The sequence below is a fragment of the Arachis hypogaea genome, chromosome 12 (assembly GCF_003086295.3).
Source record: "Arachis hypogaea cultivar Tifrunner chromosome 12, arahy.Tifrunner.gnm2.J5K5, whole genome shotgun sequence".
Classification (NCBI taxonomy): domain Eukaryota; kingdom Viridiplantae; phylum Streptophyta; class Magnoliopsida; order Fabales; family Fabaceae; genus Arachis; species Arachis hypogaea.
The window spans coordinates 14,779,048-14,797,987 of NC_092047.1; the positions used below are offsets into that span (position 1 = coordinate 14,779,048).

At 38.6% G+C, this 18,940-nt stretch overlaps 1 protein-coding gene and 1 pseudogene across 1 annotated transcript; both read left to right on the top strand.

Moving 5' to 3' along the window:
- Nucleotides 1-319: 319 nt before the first annotated feature.
- On the top strand, nt 320-2,243 carry LOC140173094 (INCREASED PETAL GROWTH ANISOTROPY 1-like protein 2; annotated as a pseudogene).
- A 637-nt stretch (nt 2,244-2,880) lies between these two features.
- LOC112726965 (diacylglycerol O-acyltransferase 3-1) lies at nt 2,881-4,817 on the top strand. The gene is made up of 2 exons (XM_025776547.2): nt 2,881-3,344; nt 3,828-4,817. The coding sequence occupies exons 1-2, from the start codon at nt 3,054-3,056 to the stop codon at nt 4,560-4,562; spliced, it is 1,026 nt and encodes a 341-aa protein (XP_025632332.1). The 5' UTR covers nt 2,881-3,053; the 3' UTR covers nt 4,563-4,817.
- The last annotated feature ends 14,123 nt before the right edge of the window (nt 4,818-18,940 follow it).

The window sequence follows — 18,940 nt, forward strand, 5'->3', positions numbered from 1 at the left end:
TCTTAGGGATGTGGTGCAATTCAAACTGGATAATTTGGGGCAGGTACATCTCTACATCATCTTGGAACTATCATATGTAATGCAAAATGAACATAATGCTTAGTTTCATATGGTAAAATAAACTGGTGGTTCTATTCTGGTTTATATTTATATTTTCTCAAGATTTGAAGTCTGAGGTGGTGGTCTTCAAGGCCGAGTTGGATAAAAGGTTTGAATGTGGAGCTTGAATCCAAGAACAAGAAGCTCAGTGAGGATCTTGCTGCTGCTGAAGCTAAGATGGTAGTAGCTGTTGGTACCAGTGGCAAGGTATGAGAAGCTTTGATTGGTTTGTTTTCTTTTGATGTGTTTTACCTCAAAAAGCATGGAATGGGTCATAATTCATTGTTACTTATCTTGTTTTTCTCTTTATGATATAAAGGGTGGTTAATCCATGTCTTAAGAGTCATCAATCACTATCTGAAATAGTTTCTTTATTTCAATGGTTTCAACTTTCAATTCATATGGTGGAATAAAAATGAGATTATATATTTTAATTAAACATATATATATAATCTCATTTTTGTTCCATATGAATATGAATAGATTCTGCCTACATGGACATTGAAGAAGTCTTAAAGTTTGTTGATGGGCTTGTTGGTGAACTATCCTCATTGGTACATTTCTCAGAAAATTATTGATCTGGTGAGCCAATGGCTCTTTATATGTTACTTCATTAATCATTTTTAAGTTATTATAATTACTATATGTAAAACCATTGTTTTAATAGATTTTCTGAGAATTTCTGAGAGGGTGAGCCTTGGTGCAACAGTTTAGTGTCTTGTGATTTCTGACTTGGAAATCAAGGATTGTAATATTTGAAAATGGATAGAATTTTTCTACTTTGCTTCTTACTGGCTTTGTCTTATGTATTCTACAGGTGGATGAGCGCGCTGTCATGAAACATTTCAAGTGGCCTGAGAAGAAAGCCGATGCCATGCGAGAGGCTGCGGTTGAGTATCAGGAGCTTAAGCTATTAGAACAGGAGATTTCCTCCTACACGGATGACCCCGACATTCCATGTGGAGCTGCCTTGAAAAACAAAAAATGGCCAGCCTCTTAGACAAGTAAGATTTATGTCAAGATAATAGTATTCCTATTTAATAATCTTCTTATGCATTATTTCATCTCATTGTGATAGGTCTGAACTGAGCATACAGAGGCTAATCAAGCTGCAAAATTCTGTCATGCGTTTGTACCAAGCGTACACATTCCAACCGCTTGGATGCTCGATTCGGGGATAATGAGCAAGGTAAATTTCTTTTTAACATATTTTTACTCTGAAGTGAGAACAAAGATTGAAATATGGTAAATGGTTTGCTTTACGGTTATCATTACTCTGGTAGTAGTGGAATAATTATAGTTAGTGATTATCCCAAATTTATCAACATAGAACTTGATCTAGTAGTTGATTCACTGATCTGTTTGTTTTTACACATTATATGCACACGTTTCAATTCTCAAATAACATTTATTTTCCTTTATCTAGAGATATATCATTTCGTCTCTTGGAAGATATTGTTCCTTCAATTGTTAACTTTGTAGATTAGTAATAGTAAAGTGTATTCACAAATTTCACACTCATATAGTAAACTTCAAAGCTGCAATTATAAAACTTGATGAAATAAATACACAACCCATGCAGATAAAGCAGGCTTCCATGACTCTAGCCAAGATGTACATGAAAAGAGTGACTATGGAGCTCGAATCCAACTGGAACACAGACAGAGAATCTAGCCAAGATTCTCTTCTGCTTCAGGGTGTTCATTGATTTTCTTCTACTATACCCTTTTGGACTCTTGGTTGTCACCTCCAAAAGCTGGAATACTAACATTCATTACTATTATTCTTTTGTGTTTTCCTCCTTATCTATCTCCCTCCAATGGTCCCAAAACAGAAGAGAAAACAAAAATGGAGAAACACCACATATTCACATCACAATCATGCATGAGATGAGGTTGATCTTTATGAAGAGGGAATGGCAATATGCTATCAAAATGGTTACAAACTAGCAGCTTCCAAGATCAACATGTCACAATCTAGGAATAGGATAATAGTTCAGTGTTATTAAATTTCAACAGTGAATTTGTTTGGTGTATGTACTTGTGTTCAGTGTTTATTGCTGTAATAACAATAAATAATTACGAGGAAAAATGTTTACTTAGTTTATAGCAGTGATGTTCAATATGTAGTGCTTGTAAAGAACATTTTGAAGCGTTTACTAAGCATGGTCTGGATGAAGTGAAAAACAAAAGAGAAAGGATAATAATAATCCATAATTTCTTTTTATGAAAAATACTAAATATAATATACTGAAAATTTGTCACTAAATTAATTTTTATTTATTTTTATATATATTAATTTACATATTTTCTTAATTTAATAATTTTTATTAAAATAATTAAATATATTATAATAAAATAATTAGATTAATAATTAAAACTAGTCGCAATAATAATTTTTTGAATGAAAAGTTAGATAGTTTTTTTATATATTAGTAATTAATTTTTGTTTTTTTTGTATATGTAATATATTTAATTTTTTATATAAGAATAATATCATATCTTATCACCTGAATGTTATCCATTTTAGGGATTACTTATCCTAAAAGTCTTGTACATTTAAAATTTAAAATAGTACTAATAACAAATTAAAAGTAAATCTAAAAGAGTCAAATATTTTCCTCTTGAAACGTACCGTTTCCAATTGATGCCTTTAGATCCACGTGTACTTTCAAACGGTTACAGGTCATTAAATTTGAACACATGGATCCACGTGGCTCAACTTGTCATCCATAATTAGTTCACGGTGCATAGGCTCCGTAACCAGCACATGCCAGCACGCGCAATACAAAAATCCATGCCAGGTCACCAAAAGCGAATAATGAATCGCCACGACATTACAAATAGAGAAATCAATTTCTTCATAGCAGCTTCAAACAAAAGGAACGAACCCAGTCAAAACCACAGAAGAGAGAAAAGGAGAATTCGATTCCTAATTAATTCTCACCGTCAACGATGGAGGTTTCCGGCACCGTTCTAAGGAATATCACGTGCCCTTCCTTTTCCATGCACGTGAGTTCCCGTCGTGGTGGTGGTGGTGGTTGCGTTTCGGTGCCGGTGAGGCTGAGGAAAAAGGCGGTCGTGCGTTGTTGCTGCGGGTTCAATGATTCGGGGAATGTGCGGTATTACGGGGACGAGAAGAAGAAGAAGGAGGAGAATGGAACCGCTGTGTTGAGCACCAAGAAGAAGCTCAAGATGCTGAAGAAACGTGTCCTTTTCGATGATCTTCAAGGAAATCTAACTTCGGTAACTTAATTATTTTTACATCTTGTTGCTTTATGTTTGGACTGAAATTTAGCTGCATAGGGTTGAAATCAAATTTAACAGGTTTAGAATAATGCATTTGAACATGCCATTCCATTGACGTTCAATCTTTTGTTTGGCTAACTTTTTTCTCTAATTGCGAACATGATTTTGGGTTTAAACTTTTGTTCACCACCAGAAGCAACAAATGGTAGCTTTTGCGTTCATCGGATAAATTAAAAAATTAATTGATATTCTATCAATTTTGCCATTCAATCTCGTTTACAATAAAAAATACCAAAAATAATCATTGGAGTTCTTGAATTTTTTTCCATGGCTATGCTTTACAAACAAATACTTTTTTAATATTATTATTAATACTCTTTGTTAAGTGCATGTTATTGTTGTTGGCCTTTAAGTGATTAACAGAGTCTCAAGTTTTTATTCAATGGCAAATTTAATTATTGTTGTTTTGTTTTTACACAGGATGCCGCTGAAGTTTTGATGAAGCAGCTAGAGCAAGCAAGGGCAGAGGAGAAGGAATTGAAGAGAAAAAGGAAGCAAGAGAAGGAGGCAAAACTCAAAGCCTCTAAGATGAACACCAACCCTGATTGTGAATCGTCATCGTCATCATCTGAATCTGAATCAAGTGAGAGTGAATGTGACAATGAGGTGGTTGATATGAAGAAGAACATGAAGGTTGGTGTTGCGGTAGCTGATTCCCCACCAAAGGCAGAAACCATGATATATACTCCTCCCTTGTTGCCTGAGGATGTTAGTGTTAATGACCATCATCATAAGATCATGGAATTATTCTCTAGAAACAATGACATATCAGTTGGAAGCATTAATGGTAGCCTTAAGAATGAGAATACTGCGGTTATTACCACTGAATCTATTCCTCAGAAGAGGATTGAGGTATGCATGGGAAACAAGTGCAAGAAATCAGGATCTATTGCATTGTTGCAAGAATTTGAGAGAGTGGTTGGTGCTGAAGGAGGTGCTGATGCTGCTGCTGTTGTTGGATGCAAGTGCATGGGGAAGTGCAAGAGTGCACCTAATGTGAGGATTCAGAACTCTACTGCGGATAAAATAGCTGAGGGGTTCAATGATTCAGTTAAGGTTCCAGCTAATCCTCTTTTCGTTGGGGTTGCATTGGAGGATGTTGAAACCATTGTTGCCAGATTCTTGGGCGAGAATCAGGAAAGTACTAATGAATAGTTTGCTGGTATGCTGTTTGGAAAATTGTACATATGTAGTGCCAGTACCCTATGTTGTTTTATTGTATATAAACACAGACAACATAATTTTGTGTGATTCGATTTCCTAATTTATTGGAACTTCCAGAGCCTGATTTGTGTCCATTCGAGCTCGACTCAAAGATTTACATGGCCTGCCTTGCAGTCACAGCTAGCCTGAATTCAAATTTGAGGGCCCTGTTTGGCATTAATATTAATATATTAATATTTCTTGTTATTCTTTGTTGGTTGTTATAATTTTAGCATTCTGTATTTATTTATTTATTTATCTTCAATTAATTTTTTTGGCACATGTATTTTATCCCAAAAGAAAATCTTGGCATTGTCCTCTCTTAGGGGTAATAGTAATTAGTAAGTTAGTAATTCACTCAGTGAGATCCCATAAATACAAAATTTGTTCAGACCAATCTGTCAAAATATCCACCCCTGATTTGATTTACCATATTGTGTTAAATACATTTTTTTGGTAATGGAGGCCATTGATGTGTTGTGCAGCATTATGGAATGGTGGGTGTATTTTATATCAATATCATTTTTTTTAAAATTAAAAAAAGTAGATCGAAGGCTCCCATTTGTTTTTTTTTTTTTTAATTTTTAGAGGAATTTGAGTGTCAAATTTGTTAAGGAGAGAAAAAAAATAATAAAATTTTTAAATTTGGGTGAAGTATTTAGGTCAAATTTGTACATTAAAAATTTTTAAAAATTAAAATATACAAATAAGAGAATTGTATTTTAAGTATAAATTTGACGGTTTAATTTGTGTTATCCACACTCTAGTTAAACACATTATTTTCTAACAACGTTACAAAACATCATATTCTCTCTAATATTAAAAATAAAAAATAACTAGAGACTGAGTTTCTTATCAGATTTTATATCCATACCATATTTCTATTAGACTAAGTGAAAGGTATATAAATTTAAAGAGATGATATAAAAAATTGTGTTATTAATAGAAAATTTATGAGTTATTGATTCTAATTATTATAAACTGGATAAACTACATTATACTCTAAAATTGATTAATGTGGTATTGTTATAAGGTATATCTATTTAGGAAAAGTATACGTTACTGGTGCACGAATTGTGAATCACACTTTTCACAACGCGTACCACTAACCAGCAAGTGCACTGAGTCGTCCAAGTAATACCTTACGTGAGTAAGGGTCGAATCCCACGGAGATTGTTGGTTTGAAGCAATCTATGGTTATCTTGTAAATCTTAGTCAGGAAGTCAATTATGTTTATCAGTTGAATTGTGAATAACCAAGAGAGCATAAATTAAAGATTACTTGTTGTGCAGTAGTGGAGAATATGTTGGAGTTTTGGAGATGCTTTGTCTTCTGAATCTCTGCTTTCCTCTGTCTTCTGATTCACGCACGCACGTCCTCCTATGGCAAGCTGTGTGTTGGTGGATCACCGTTGTCAATGGCTACCTTCCATCCTTCCAGTGAAAACTACGCTCACGCGCTCTGTCACAGCACGGCTAATCACCGGTTGGTTCTCGATCCGGTTGGAATAGGATTTACTATCCTTTTGCATCTGTCACTAACGCCCAGCCTTCAGGAGTTTGAAGCTCGTCACAGTCATTCAATCCTTGAATCCTACTCGGAATGCCACAGACAAGGCTTAGACTTTCCGGATTCTCATGAATGCCGCCATCAGTTCTAGCTTATACCACGGAGATTCTGATTAAAGAATCTAAGAGACACTCATTCAATCGGATATAGAACGGAGGTGATTGTCAGACACACGTTTGTGGGTTGAGGAAGGTGATGAATGTCACAGATCATCACCTTCATCACAGTTAAGCGCGAATGAACATCTTAGATAGGAACAAGCGTGTTTGAATGGAAAACAGAAATACTTGCATTAATTCATCGAGACACAGCAGAGCTCCTCACCCCCAACAATGGGGTTTAGAGACTCATGCCGTCAGAGAATACAAAGTTTAGATCTGAAATGTCATGAGATACAAAATAAGTCTCTAAAAGTTGTTTAAATACTAAACTAGTAGCCTAGGGTTACAAAATATGAGTGGACTATGATGGATGATGCAGAGGTCCACTTCTGGGGCCCACTTGGTGTGTGCTGGGGCTGAGATTTGAGTGAGTCACGTGCAGAGGCCAATTGTGGAGTTGAACGCCAGTTTTTATGCCAGTTTGGGCGTTCAACTCCAGTTTTTGATCCTTTTCTGGCGCTGGACGCCAGAATTGGGCAGAGAACTGGCGTTGAACGCCAGTTTACGTCGTCTATCCTTGTGCAAAGTATGGACTATTATATATTGCTGGAAAGCCCTGGATGTCTACTTTCCAACGCAATTAGAAGCATGCCATTTCGAGTTCTGTAGCTCCAGAAAATCCACTTTGAGTGCAGGGAGGTCAGAATCCAACAGCATCAGCAGTCCTTTTTCAGCCTGAATCAGATTTTTGCTCAGCTCCTTCAATTTCAGCCAGAAAAATACCTGAAATTACAGAAAAACACACAACTCATAGTAAAGTCCAGAAATATGAATTTTTCCTAAAAACTACTAGAATTAGACTAAAAACTAACTAAAACATACTCAAAACTATATGAAATTATCCCCAAAAAGCGTATAAAATATCCGCTCATCACAACACCAAACTTAAACTGTTGCTTGTCCTCAAGCAACTAGACAAATAAAATAGAAGACTAATAGGTTGAGAAGCAATAATATCTCAGAGTTTTTTGATTGAAGCTCAGATTCTAATTAGATGAGCGGGACTAGTAGCTTTTTGCTTCTGAACAGTTTTGGCATCTCACTTTATCCATTGAAGCTCAGAGTGATTGGCATCTATAGGAACTCAGAATTCAGATAGTGTTATTGATTCTCTTAGTTCAGTGTGATGATTCTTGAACACAGCTTCTTTATGAGTCTTGGCCGTGGCCCTAAGCACTTTGTTTTCCAGTATTACTACCGGATACATAAATGCCACAGACACATAACTGGGTGAACCTTTTCAGATTGTGACTCAGCTTTGCTAAAGTCCCCAATTAGAGGTGTCCAGAGTTCTTAAGCACACTCTTCTTTTTGCTTTGGACCTTGACTTTAACCGCTCAGTCTCAAGTTTTCACTTGACACCTGCACGCCACAAGCACATGGTTAGGGACAGCTTGGTTTAGCCGCTTAGACCAGGATTTCAGTCCTTTAGGCCCTCCTATCCACTGATGCTCAAAGCCTTGGAATCCTTCTTAATTGCCCTTGCCTTTTGGTTTTAAGGGTTATTGGCTTTTTCTGCTTGCTTTTTTTTTTTTCTGCAAGCTTTGTTCTTTGCTGCTTTTTCTTGCTTCAAGAATCATTTTTATGATTTTTCAGATTATCAATAACATGTCTCATGTTCATTATTCTTTCAAGAGCCAACATATTTAACAGTCTTAAACAACAAATTCAAAAGACATATGCACTGTTCAAGCATTCATTCAGAAGACAGAAAGCATTGCCACCACATTTAACCAATTAGAATTTGTTTTATTTAAACTCGAAATTTTATTGCTTCTTGTTCAAAAGATCTACTATTTTATTCATGTTTAATGATGATGAGAAAAATAAACTATAGCTTAATTGGAGATAAAATCAAAATAGATACTAATTACTACTATATGACTTCTAAGGTACTTTTATAAGGACACTGTCACAGAGTTAAGGCAGAAATTGGAAATTAACAACCTTTATTCTGGGGGTATGGGGGTTCCTCTGATCCTTGGGAGGCTTGGTATCACAGAAGATTTTTGGCGCTTCAGTTCCCTTAAGTCACGTCCCTGCTCCTCTTGTTCTTTAAGCATATGGGTCAGCATTTGACTGTGTTCCTTCTGTTGTTTTATTATTTGCTCCATAGCTTCCTGTATCTTGGTGACAGACGTCTCAAGATATTCCCAATATTCCGCTTGAGGAATCTCTGGGAGGAATTCCTGTGCTCTCTTCTTGATATGTTCCTCCTGTGCTTGTTGTCTCTCCATTGATGCTTTGGTGATTGACTTTTCAATTAGGATATATTCAGTTATTCCCATCTTGACTCCAGCGTCCTTGCAGAGCAGAGAAATCACGCTTGGATAAGCCAACCTGGCCTCTCTTGAATTTTTGTTAGCAATCTTATAGAGCTCTGTTGAAATCAGCTGATGAACCTCCACTTCCTTTCCCATCATGATGCAATGAATCATCACTGCTCTTTTAACTGTGACTTCAGAACGGTTGCTGGTGGGCAACAGAGAACGCCCAATGAAGTCCAGCCATCCTCTGGCAACTGGTTTGAGATCCTCCCTCTTGAGTTGATTTGGGACGCCCTTTGTGTTGGTGGTCCACTGGCTCCAGGAATACAGATGTCCTCTAGAATTTTATCCAGGCCAATGTCTGCTCTCATCATCCTCCTGTTGAAGGAGTCTGGATCATCCTTTAGCTGAGGTAGCTTTAGTATCTCTCTGATCTTGTCAGGGGTGGTATGAACAATTTTTCCCCTGACCATGGTCCAAAATTCATAGCAGGCAGTTCCAGATAGTCTTTGCTTGTCAGTCTGCCACATATTAGCATAGAACTCCTGGACCATGTTCCTTCCTACTTTCGTTTCAGGATTAGCTAGGACTTCCCAGTTCCTGATTCGAATTTGCTCCTGGATCTCCGGATATTCGTCTTCTTTCAGATCGAATCTAACTTCCGGGATCACTGATCTCAGACCCATTACTTTAAGATAATGGTCTGAATGTTCTTTAGATAAGAACTTCCCTTGATTCCAAAGTGGTTTTGGAACGCTCTCTTTCTTGCCTCTAGGAGTGTATTGTTTTCCTTTGAGAGCCATAATCTTAGTAGTGATCTCGGATAAACACACCAAACTTAGAGGTTTGCTTGTCCTCAAGCAAAAGAAAAGAAAGGAGAGGAATAGAAGGAGATTGAGGTGCACTTGTTGATGGAGGAGGGGGAGGCCGAACCCAATTTAAAGTGGTGGGGGTGTATTTTCGAAAAATTGGAAGAGATAAGATAAAAAGATTGAGTTGAAAAAGATAAGATAGAAGATATAGTTTGATTTTGAAAAGATAGGATAGATTTTTGAAAAAGATAATTCTGGATTTTGAAAAAGATAATATGAAAAAGATATTGAAAAGATTTTTGAGTGAAAAAGATAGATTTGTTTTTGGAAAAGATTTGAAAAGAGTTGGATTGAATTTGCAAAGAGGGTGTGTGCTTATGGATTAAGATACATTTAATATTTTGAAAGTAGGATTTTTAAAAATCAGGGTTCTTAACATGTTTATGTAAATAAAATCATGTATTGAACCATAAAATTTTAAATTAAAATGGAAATACGTGTGGGATTACTGGATTTGGCTCCTCCCTGTCCTCCTGGCGTTTGAACGCCCAAACACTGCCTGTTTTGGGCGTTCAGCGCCCAAATGCTGGTCTCCTGGGCGTTCAGCGCCCAGTTGCTGCCATTCCTGGTGTTCAACGCCCAGTGGGTGGCCATTTCTGGCGTTGAACGCCCAATTGCTGCCATTACTGGCGTTCAGCGCCCAGTGGATGCCCATTTTGGGCGCTGAACGCCCAAAATGCCCCTTTACTGGCGTTTTCTTGCCATTGAGCTCTTTTTCTCTGTTTTGTGTGCTGATTCCTTCTGTAACCCTGTAAACTTATACAAATGATTTTGTACCTTAGTGTCAGTGAACTTTATATAAACAAATAAAAATAAAAATAGGGCAAAAATGCTTAGAGGATTGATGCCCCATGGCTGGGTTGCCTCCCAGCAAGCGCTTCTTTATTGTCTTTAGCTGGACCTTGCTGAGCTTTTAATCTAGCTTCAGCCTTGAGCATTCTTGCTCAGTGTTGCCTTCAAGATAATGCTTGATTCTCTGTCCATTGACAATGAACTTCTTATCAGAATCAATATCTTGAAGCTCCACATAACCATATGGTGACACACTTGTAATCACGTATGGTCCCCTCCACCGGGATTTCAGTTTCCCGGGGAATAGCCTGAGTCTAGAGTTAAACAACAGGACTTTTTGTCCTGGTTCAAAGATTCTAGATGACAGCTTTCTGTCATGCCATTTTTTTTATTTTTCTTTATAAAGCTTGGCATTTTCGAAAGCTGTGAATCTGAATTCCTCTAGCTCATTTAGCTGGAGCAATCGTTTTTCTCCTGCTAATTTGGCATCTAAGTTTAGGAATCTGGTTGCCCAGTAGGCTTTATGTTCCAGTTCCACGGGCAAGTGGCATGCCTTACCATACACGAGTTGGTATGGAGAGGTCCCTATAGGGGTCTTGAATGCTGTTCTGTAAGCCCACAGAGCATCATCCAAGCTCCTTGCCCAATCCTTTCTACGGGTATTTACTGTCCATTCCAGGATTCTCTTTAATTCTCTGTTAGAGACTTCAGCTTGCCCGTTGGTTTGTGGATGATATGGAGTGGCCACTTTGTGGCGAATTCCATACCGAACCATGGCAGAGTAAAGCTGTTTATTGCAGAAGTGAGTGCCTCCATCGCTGATTAACACTCTAGGGACACCAAACCTGCTAAAGATATGTTTCTGGAGGAATTTCAGCACTGTTTTAGTATCATTGGAGGGTGTGGCGATAGCCTCAACCCATTTTGATACATAGTCAACTGCCACCAGAATATAAGTGTTTGAGTATGATGGTGGGAAAGGTCCCATGAAGTCAATTCCCCATACATCAAACAACTCTATTTCCAAGATCCCTTGTTGAGGCATGGCGTAACCATGAGGTAGGTTACCAGCTCTTTGGCAACTGTCACAATTACGTACAAACTCTCGGGAATCTTTATAGAGTGTGGGCCAATAGAAGCCACATTGGAGGACCTTGGTGGCTGTTCGCTCACCTCCGAAATGGCCTCCATATTGAGATCCATGGCAATGCCATAAGATTCTCTGTGCTTCCTCTCTGGGGACACACCTACGGATAATTCCGTCTGCACATCTCTTAAAGAGATAGGGCTCATCCCACAAGTAGTACTTTGCATCAGTAATTAGTTTCTTTTTTTGTATTCTATTGTACTCCTTGGGTATGAACCTTGCAGCTTTATAGTTTGCAATATCGGCAAACCATGGTGCTTCCTGAATGGCAAATAGATGCTCATCAGGGAATGTCTCAGAGATCTCAAGGAAGGGGAGGGACGTCCCTTCCACTGGCTCTATCCGGGACAGATGATCAGCTACTTGGTTCTCTGTCCCTTTTCTGTCTCTTATTTCTACATCAAACTCTTGCAGAAGCAATACCCATCTGATGAGCCTGGGTTTTGAATCCTACTTTGTGAGTAGATACTTAAGAGCAGCATGGTCAGTGTACACAATCACCTTTGATCCTACTAAGTAGGATCTGAACTTGTCAATGGCGTAAACCACTGCAAGTAATTCCTTTTCTGTGGTTGTGTAATTTTTCTGGGCATCATTTAAAACGCGACTGGCATAATAAATGACATGCAGAAGCTTGTCATGCCTCTGTCCCAATACCGCACCAATGGCATGATCACTGGCATCACACATTAACTCAAATGGCAATGTCCAGTCTGGTGTAGAAATGACTGGTGCTGTGACCAGCTTAGCTTTCAGCGTTTCAAACGCCTGCAGGCATGCTGTGTCAAACACAAATGGCGTGTCAGCAGCTAGCAGATTGCTTAGAGGTTTTGCGATTTTTGAAAAATCCTTTATAAACCTCCTATAGAATCCTGCATGCCCCAGAAAGCTTCTGATTGCCTTAACATTGGCAGGTGGTGGTAATTTTTCAATTACCTCTATTTTTGCTTGATCCACCTCTATTCCCTTGTTTGAAATTTTATGCCCAAGAACAATTCCTTCAGTCACCATGAAGTGACACTTTTCCCAGTTTAAAACTAGGTTGGTTTCTTGGCATCTTTTCAGAACAAGTTTTAGGTGATCAAGACAGGAGCTGAATGAGTCTCCATATACTGAGAAGTCATCCATGAAGACTTCCAGAAATTTTTCCACCATATCAGAGAATAGAGAGCATGCATCTCTGGAAGGTTGCAGGTGCATTGCATAGCCCAAAGGGCATCCTTCTATAAGCAAACACTCCGGATGGACAGGTGAATGCTGTTTTCTCTTGATCCTGGGGATCTACTGCAATCTGGTTATAGCCTGAGTAGCCATCCAAAAAGCAGTAATAATCATGACCTGCTAGTCTCTCTAGCATCTGGTCTATGAATGGTAAAGGAAAATGATCCTTTCTGGTGGCTGTATTGAGCCTTCTGTAGTCAATACACATGCGCCACCCTGTAACTGTTCTTGTAGGAACCAGTTCATTTTTTTCATTATGAATCACTGTCATGCCTCCCTTTTTTGGGACGACTTGAACAGGGCTCACCCAGGGGCTATCAGAAATGGGATAAATAATCCCAGCCTCTAGTAATTTGGTGACCTCTTTCTGCACCACTTCCTTCATGGCTGGATTTAGCCGCCTCTGTGGTTGAACCACTGGTTTGGCATTATCCTCCAATAGGATTTTGTGCATGCATCTAGCTGGGCTTATGCCCTTAAGGTCACCTATGGACCACCCAAGAGCTGTCTTGTGTGTCCTTAGCATTTGAATAAGTGCTTCCTCTTCCTGTGAATTTAAGGCAGAGCTTATGATCACTGGAAAAGTGTCACCTTCTCCTAGAAATGCATATTTCAAGGATGGTGGCAGTGGCTTGAGCTCTGGTTTAGGAGGTTTTTCCTCTTTCAGAAGAAAGTTCAGAGGCTCTTTCATGTCCCCTGAATCCTCCAAATCAGGCTGAACATCTTTAAAGATGTTTTCCAACTCTGATTCGAGACTCTCAGCCATGTTGATCTCTTCTACCAAAGAGTCAATAAGGTCAACTTTCATGCAGTCTGTTGATGTGTCTGGATGCTGCATGGCTTTGACAGCGTTCAACTTGAACTCGTCATCGTTGACTCTCAGGGTTATTTCCCCCTGCTGGACGTCAATGAGGGATCGTCCAGTTGCTAGGAAGGGTCTTCCTAGAATGAGAGTAGCACTCTTGTGCTCCTCCATTTCCAGCACAACAAAGTCGGTGGGAAAGGCGAATGGCCCGACTCTGACAATCATGTCCTCAATCACGCCTGATGGGTATTTAGTGGAACCATCAGCAAGTTGGAGACATATCCGGGTTGGTTTAACTTCCTCAGTTAAGCCAAGCTTCCTGATAGTGGATGCAGGTATTAGGTTGATGCTTGCCCCAAGATCGCATAAAGCTGTCTTGGTGCAATCACCTTCTAATATGCATGGTATCAGAAAGCTCCCAGGGTCTTTAAGCTTTTCAGGAAAGCTTTTCAGAATGACTGCACTGCATTCTTCAGTGAGGAGAACTCTTTCTGTTTCTCTCTACTCCTTTTTATGACTCAAGATCTCTTTCATGAACTTGGCATAAGAAGGTATTTGCTCAAGTGCCTCTGCAAATGGAATCTTTATTTCAAGAGTCCTTAGATAATCTGCAAAGCGAGCAAATTGCTTATCCTGCTCCTCTTTCCGGAGTTTTTGAGGATAATGTATCTTGGCTTTATATTCCTCAACCTTAGTGGTTAAAGAAGCCTTTTTAGAGGGGTTGTTATCAGCACTTGTGTGTGTCTGATCCCTCACTGGCAATTGAGTACCAGAGTCAGAAGTTGGAGTGACGTCAGACGCCAACTCACTGTCTGTTCCTGGCGCCTGAACGCCAGAAATGTGCCCATTTTGGGCGTTCAACGCTGGCTTCTGCCCCATTTGGGCGTTCAACGCCAGATTCTTGCCCATTTCTGGCGTTGAACGCCAACCTTGCCTTGTTTCTGGCGCTGAACGCCAGTTTTGGGCATGGTCTGGGCGTTCAGCGCCAGCCTTCCACCCATTTTCTGGCGTTTTAGTGCCAGAATTATTTTTCCCTGGGCTCTTACTGTCCTCAGGGGAATCTTTGGTGGGTTGCTCATTTCTTGAATTTTTGATGCCTTGAGGTGGGGTATTTAATATCTTCCCACTTCTTAATTGAACTGCTTGGCATTCTTCTGCTATTTGCTTTGATAGCTGCTGCTTTGTTTGCTTAAACTGTTCTTCCATATGTATATTAGCTATCCTTGTCTCCTGTAACCTGTCTTTGAATTCAGCTAGCTGCTTTGTTAGAAAATCTAATTGCTGATTGAATTCAGCAGCTTGTTTTACAGTACTGAATTCAGCAGTTACTGTTTTAACCTCTTCATTCATGGAAGGGTTGCTGCTTAGATACAGATGCTGATTCCTGGCAACTGTATCAATGAGCTCTTGAGCTTCTTCAATTGTCTTTCTCATATGGATAGATCCTCCAGCTGAGTAATCTAAAGACATCTGAGCTCCTTCTGCAAGCCCATAGTAGAAGATGTCTAACTGAACCCACTCTGAAAACATTTCAGAGGGGCATTTTCGTAGCATCTCTCTGTATCTCTCCCAGGCATCATAAAGAGATTCATTATCTCCTTGTTTAAAGCCTTGGATGTCCAGCCTTAGCTGTGTCATCCTTTTTGGAGGGAAATATTGATTCAGGAATTTTTCTGTCAGCTGTTTCCATGTTCTTATGCTGGCCTTAGGTTGGTTATTTAACCACCTCTTGGCTTGATCTTTTACAGCAAATGGAAACAGTAATAGTCTGTAGACATCCTGATCTATTTCCTTATCATGTACTGTGTCAGCAATTTGTAAAAATTGTGCCAGAAACTCTGTAGGTTCTTCCTGTGGAAGACCGGAATACTGGCAACTTTGCTGCACCATGATAATGAGCTGAGGATTCAACTCAAAGCTACTAACTCCAATGGAGGGTATGCATATGCTACTCCCATACGAAGCAGTAGAGGGGTTAGAATATGACCCCAAAGTCCTCCTGGACTGTCCATCTCCACTTATGTCCATGATGGATCTATGGATATAACTTGGACTGATTTACCTTTTTATTTATTTTATTTTATAAGAAGTAAATACTTAAATAAAATAAAATAACTAAAAAGAATTTGAATTTTGAAATAAATTTTTTTTTCGTAAAAAAAATTAAAAATAATTAGTAAAAAAAAACGAAATTTTTGAAAAAGAGGGAAGATATTTTCGAAAATTAGAGAGAGAGAGTTAGTTAGGTAGTTTTGAAAAAGTTAAGAAACAAACAAAAAGTTAGTTAGTTAGTTGAAACAAATTTTGAAAAGATAAGAAGTTAGGAAGTTAGAAGAGATATTTTGAAAAGATATTTTTTTTTTTGAATTTAGTGAGGAGAGAGAAAAACAATAAGATAGTACAAGATTTAAAATTTTTAGATCTAATGCTCCTTGTTTTCGAAAAATTTGGAGGGAAAACACCAAGGAACACCAAACTTAAAAATTTTAAGATCAAGACACAAGGAAACTCAAGAACACTTTGAAGACTCACAAGAACACAAGAACATGAAGGAAGAACACCAAACTTAAAATTTTTAGAAAACCAAACCAAAATTTTCGAAAATCAAAGGGGAATCAACAAGAAAACACCAAACTTAAAGTTTGGCACAAGATTTAATAAAAAAATATTTTTGAAAAAGAAGGTTTTGAAAAGAGTATAAAAGATTCTAACCCAATCAAATTAATGCTCTAGCCAAATGAGTTATGGGACCTTCAAAAATTTTAAGAAAGATTATTTTTGAAAACACCAAACTTAAAGTTTGGCACAGGATTTAATAGAAAAATTATTTTTGAAAAAGGTTTTTAAAAATATGATAGCCAATTATCATGAACATAAACACCACGTTCTAAATAACTGAGCTATAAATTTAAAGTATTTTAACAAGGGGTAATTAATAAAAGACTCTAAACCAAAAAAAAAGAAAGATTTTTCCTAATCTAAGCAACAAAATAATCCGTCAATTGTTCAAACACGAACAATCCCCGGCAACGGCGCCAAAAACTTGGTGCACGAATTGTGAATCACACTTTTCACAACGCGTACCACTAACCAGCAAGTGCACTGGGTCGTCCAAGTAATACCTTACGTGAGTAAGGGTCGAATCCCACGGAGATTGTTGGTTTGAAGCAATCTATGGTTATCTTGTAAATCTTAGTCAGGAAGTCAATTATGTTTATCAGTTGAATTGTGAATAACCAAGAGAGCATAAATTAAAGATTACTTGTTGTGCAGTAGTGGAGAATATGTTGGAGTTTTGGAGATGCTTTGTCTTCTGAATCTCTGCTTTCCTCTGTCTTCTGATTCACGCACGCACGTCCTCCTATGGCAAGCTGTGTGTTGGTGGATCACCGTTGTTAATGGCTACCTTCCATCCTTCCAGTGAAAACTACGCTCACGCGCTCTGTCACAGCACGGCTAATCACCGGTTGGTTCTCGATCCAGTTGGAATAGGATTTACTATCCTTTTGCATCTGTCACTAACGCCCAGCCTTCAGGAGTTTGAAGCTCGTCACAGTCATTCAATCCTTGAATCCTACTCGGAATGCCACAGACAAGGCTTAGACTTTCCGGATTCTCATGAATGCCGCCATCAGTTCTAGCTTATACCACGGAGATTCTGATTAAAGAATCTAAGAGACACTCATTCAATCGGATATAGAACGGAGGTGATTGTCAGGCACACGTTTGTGGGTTGAGGAAGATGATGAATGTCACAGATCATCACCTTCATCACAGTTAAGCGCGAATGAACATCTTAGATAGGAACAAGCGTGTTTGAATGGAAAACAGAAATACTTGCATTAATTCATCGAGACACAGCAGAGCTCCTCACCCCCAACAATGGGGTTTAGAGACTCATGCCATCAGAGAATACAAAGTTTAGATCTGAAATGTCATGAGATACAAAATAAGTCTCTAAAAGTTGTTTAAATACTAAACTAGTAGCCTAGGGTTACAAAATATGAGTGGACTATGATGGATGATGCAGAGGTCCACTTCTTGGGCCCACTTGGTGTGTGCTGGGGCTGAGATTTGAGTGAGTCACGTGCAGAGGCCAATTGTGGAGTTGAACGCCAGTTTTTATGCCAGTTTGGGCGTTCAACTCCAGTTTTTGATCCTTTTCTGGCGCTGGACGCCAGAATTGGACAGAGAACTGGCGTTGAACGCCAGTTTACGTCATCTATACTTGTGCAAAGTATGGACTATTATATATTTCTGGAAAGCCCTGGATGTCTACTTTCCAACGCAATTGGAAGCATGCCATTTCGAGTTCTGTAGCTCCAGAAAATCCACTTTGAGTGCAGGGAGGTCAGAATCCAACAGCATCAGCAGTCCTTTTTCAGCCTGAATCAGATTTTTGCTCAGCTCCTTCAATTTCAGCCAGAAAAATACCTGAAATTACAGAAAAACACACAACTCATAGTAAAGTCCAGAAATATAAATTTTTCCTAAAAACTACTAGAATTAGACTAAAAACTAACTAAAACATACTCAAAACTATATGAAATTATCCCCAAAAAGCGTATAAAATATCCGCTCATCAGTTACCAAGAGAGAGTCTGCCAACTATTACCAACACAAATTAAAAAAAAAATTAAAATAAATTTATATGGCTTAATTAGGTTTAATGTGGGGTCCATGAAAAACATTTTGAAAAAGTAAGGAAATGGTAACCGTGGATCAGGTTAACCTCAAACTAGAAAAACCCAATACCCCAACCTTTTCACACAACCTCTTTCCTAAGAAACCATTGCCGAACGTCTCTCGTACAATTGGCCAAAATTTTCAGTCACCAGGACGCCGCCGTGCCCAGTCTGCCAGTGACCGTCTCTTCCCCCCGATTCCAATTGGATGCACCAAAAGCCTCGTGGAAGATAGATGCGACGTGCGTGCATGGTGGTGTCGCGAAACCGTTGTGTCGTGAACTATACCAGGTAATATCTTCGTCCTGATTTTAGTAACATCAATAAGAATCTGCAATAGCCTTTCCATTTGCGACACAGACCCTTCCTCGAGCACCGATTTCCGATGTATGTGTCTGCGTTGAAGGCGAGTGTATCACAATATGTCCATGGATACACCAATTTTTGAAGAAGCATTGTACGGCAGTGCGTATGACGTGAGGGAGAATTCTAATTCCACCGACGTTAATGTTCTGTGTGTTGAGTGAAGATGACACACCACTTGTAGAACAGATAATTCTTCTTTTAGTAGCGTCTTTGCTTAGGCCTTCCAGCATCCTTTTTTTTAATGTTTTAAATCATGAGTTATTAACAGGGATTCACTTTGTTGCATGAATTGTGTTTTATTATTTTTTAGTTTATCATGTGGAGATGATGTTTCCAACTTTGAGTAATTTTTTTTAATTTATTTTTATGGTTATGATAGTCCATAGTAATTTTTTATACCAGTTTAGTTTGGTTTGTCCATTAGTAGGTATTATAAAAAGTTAGC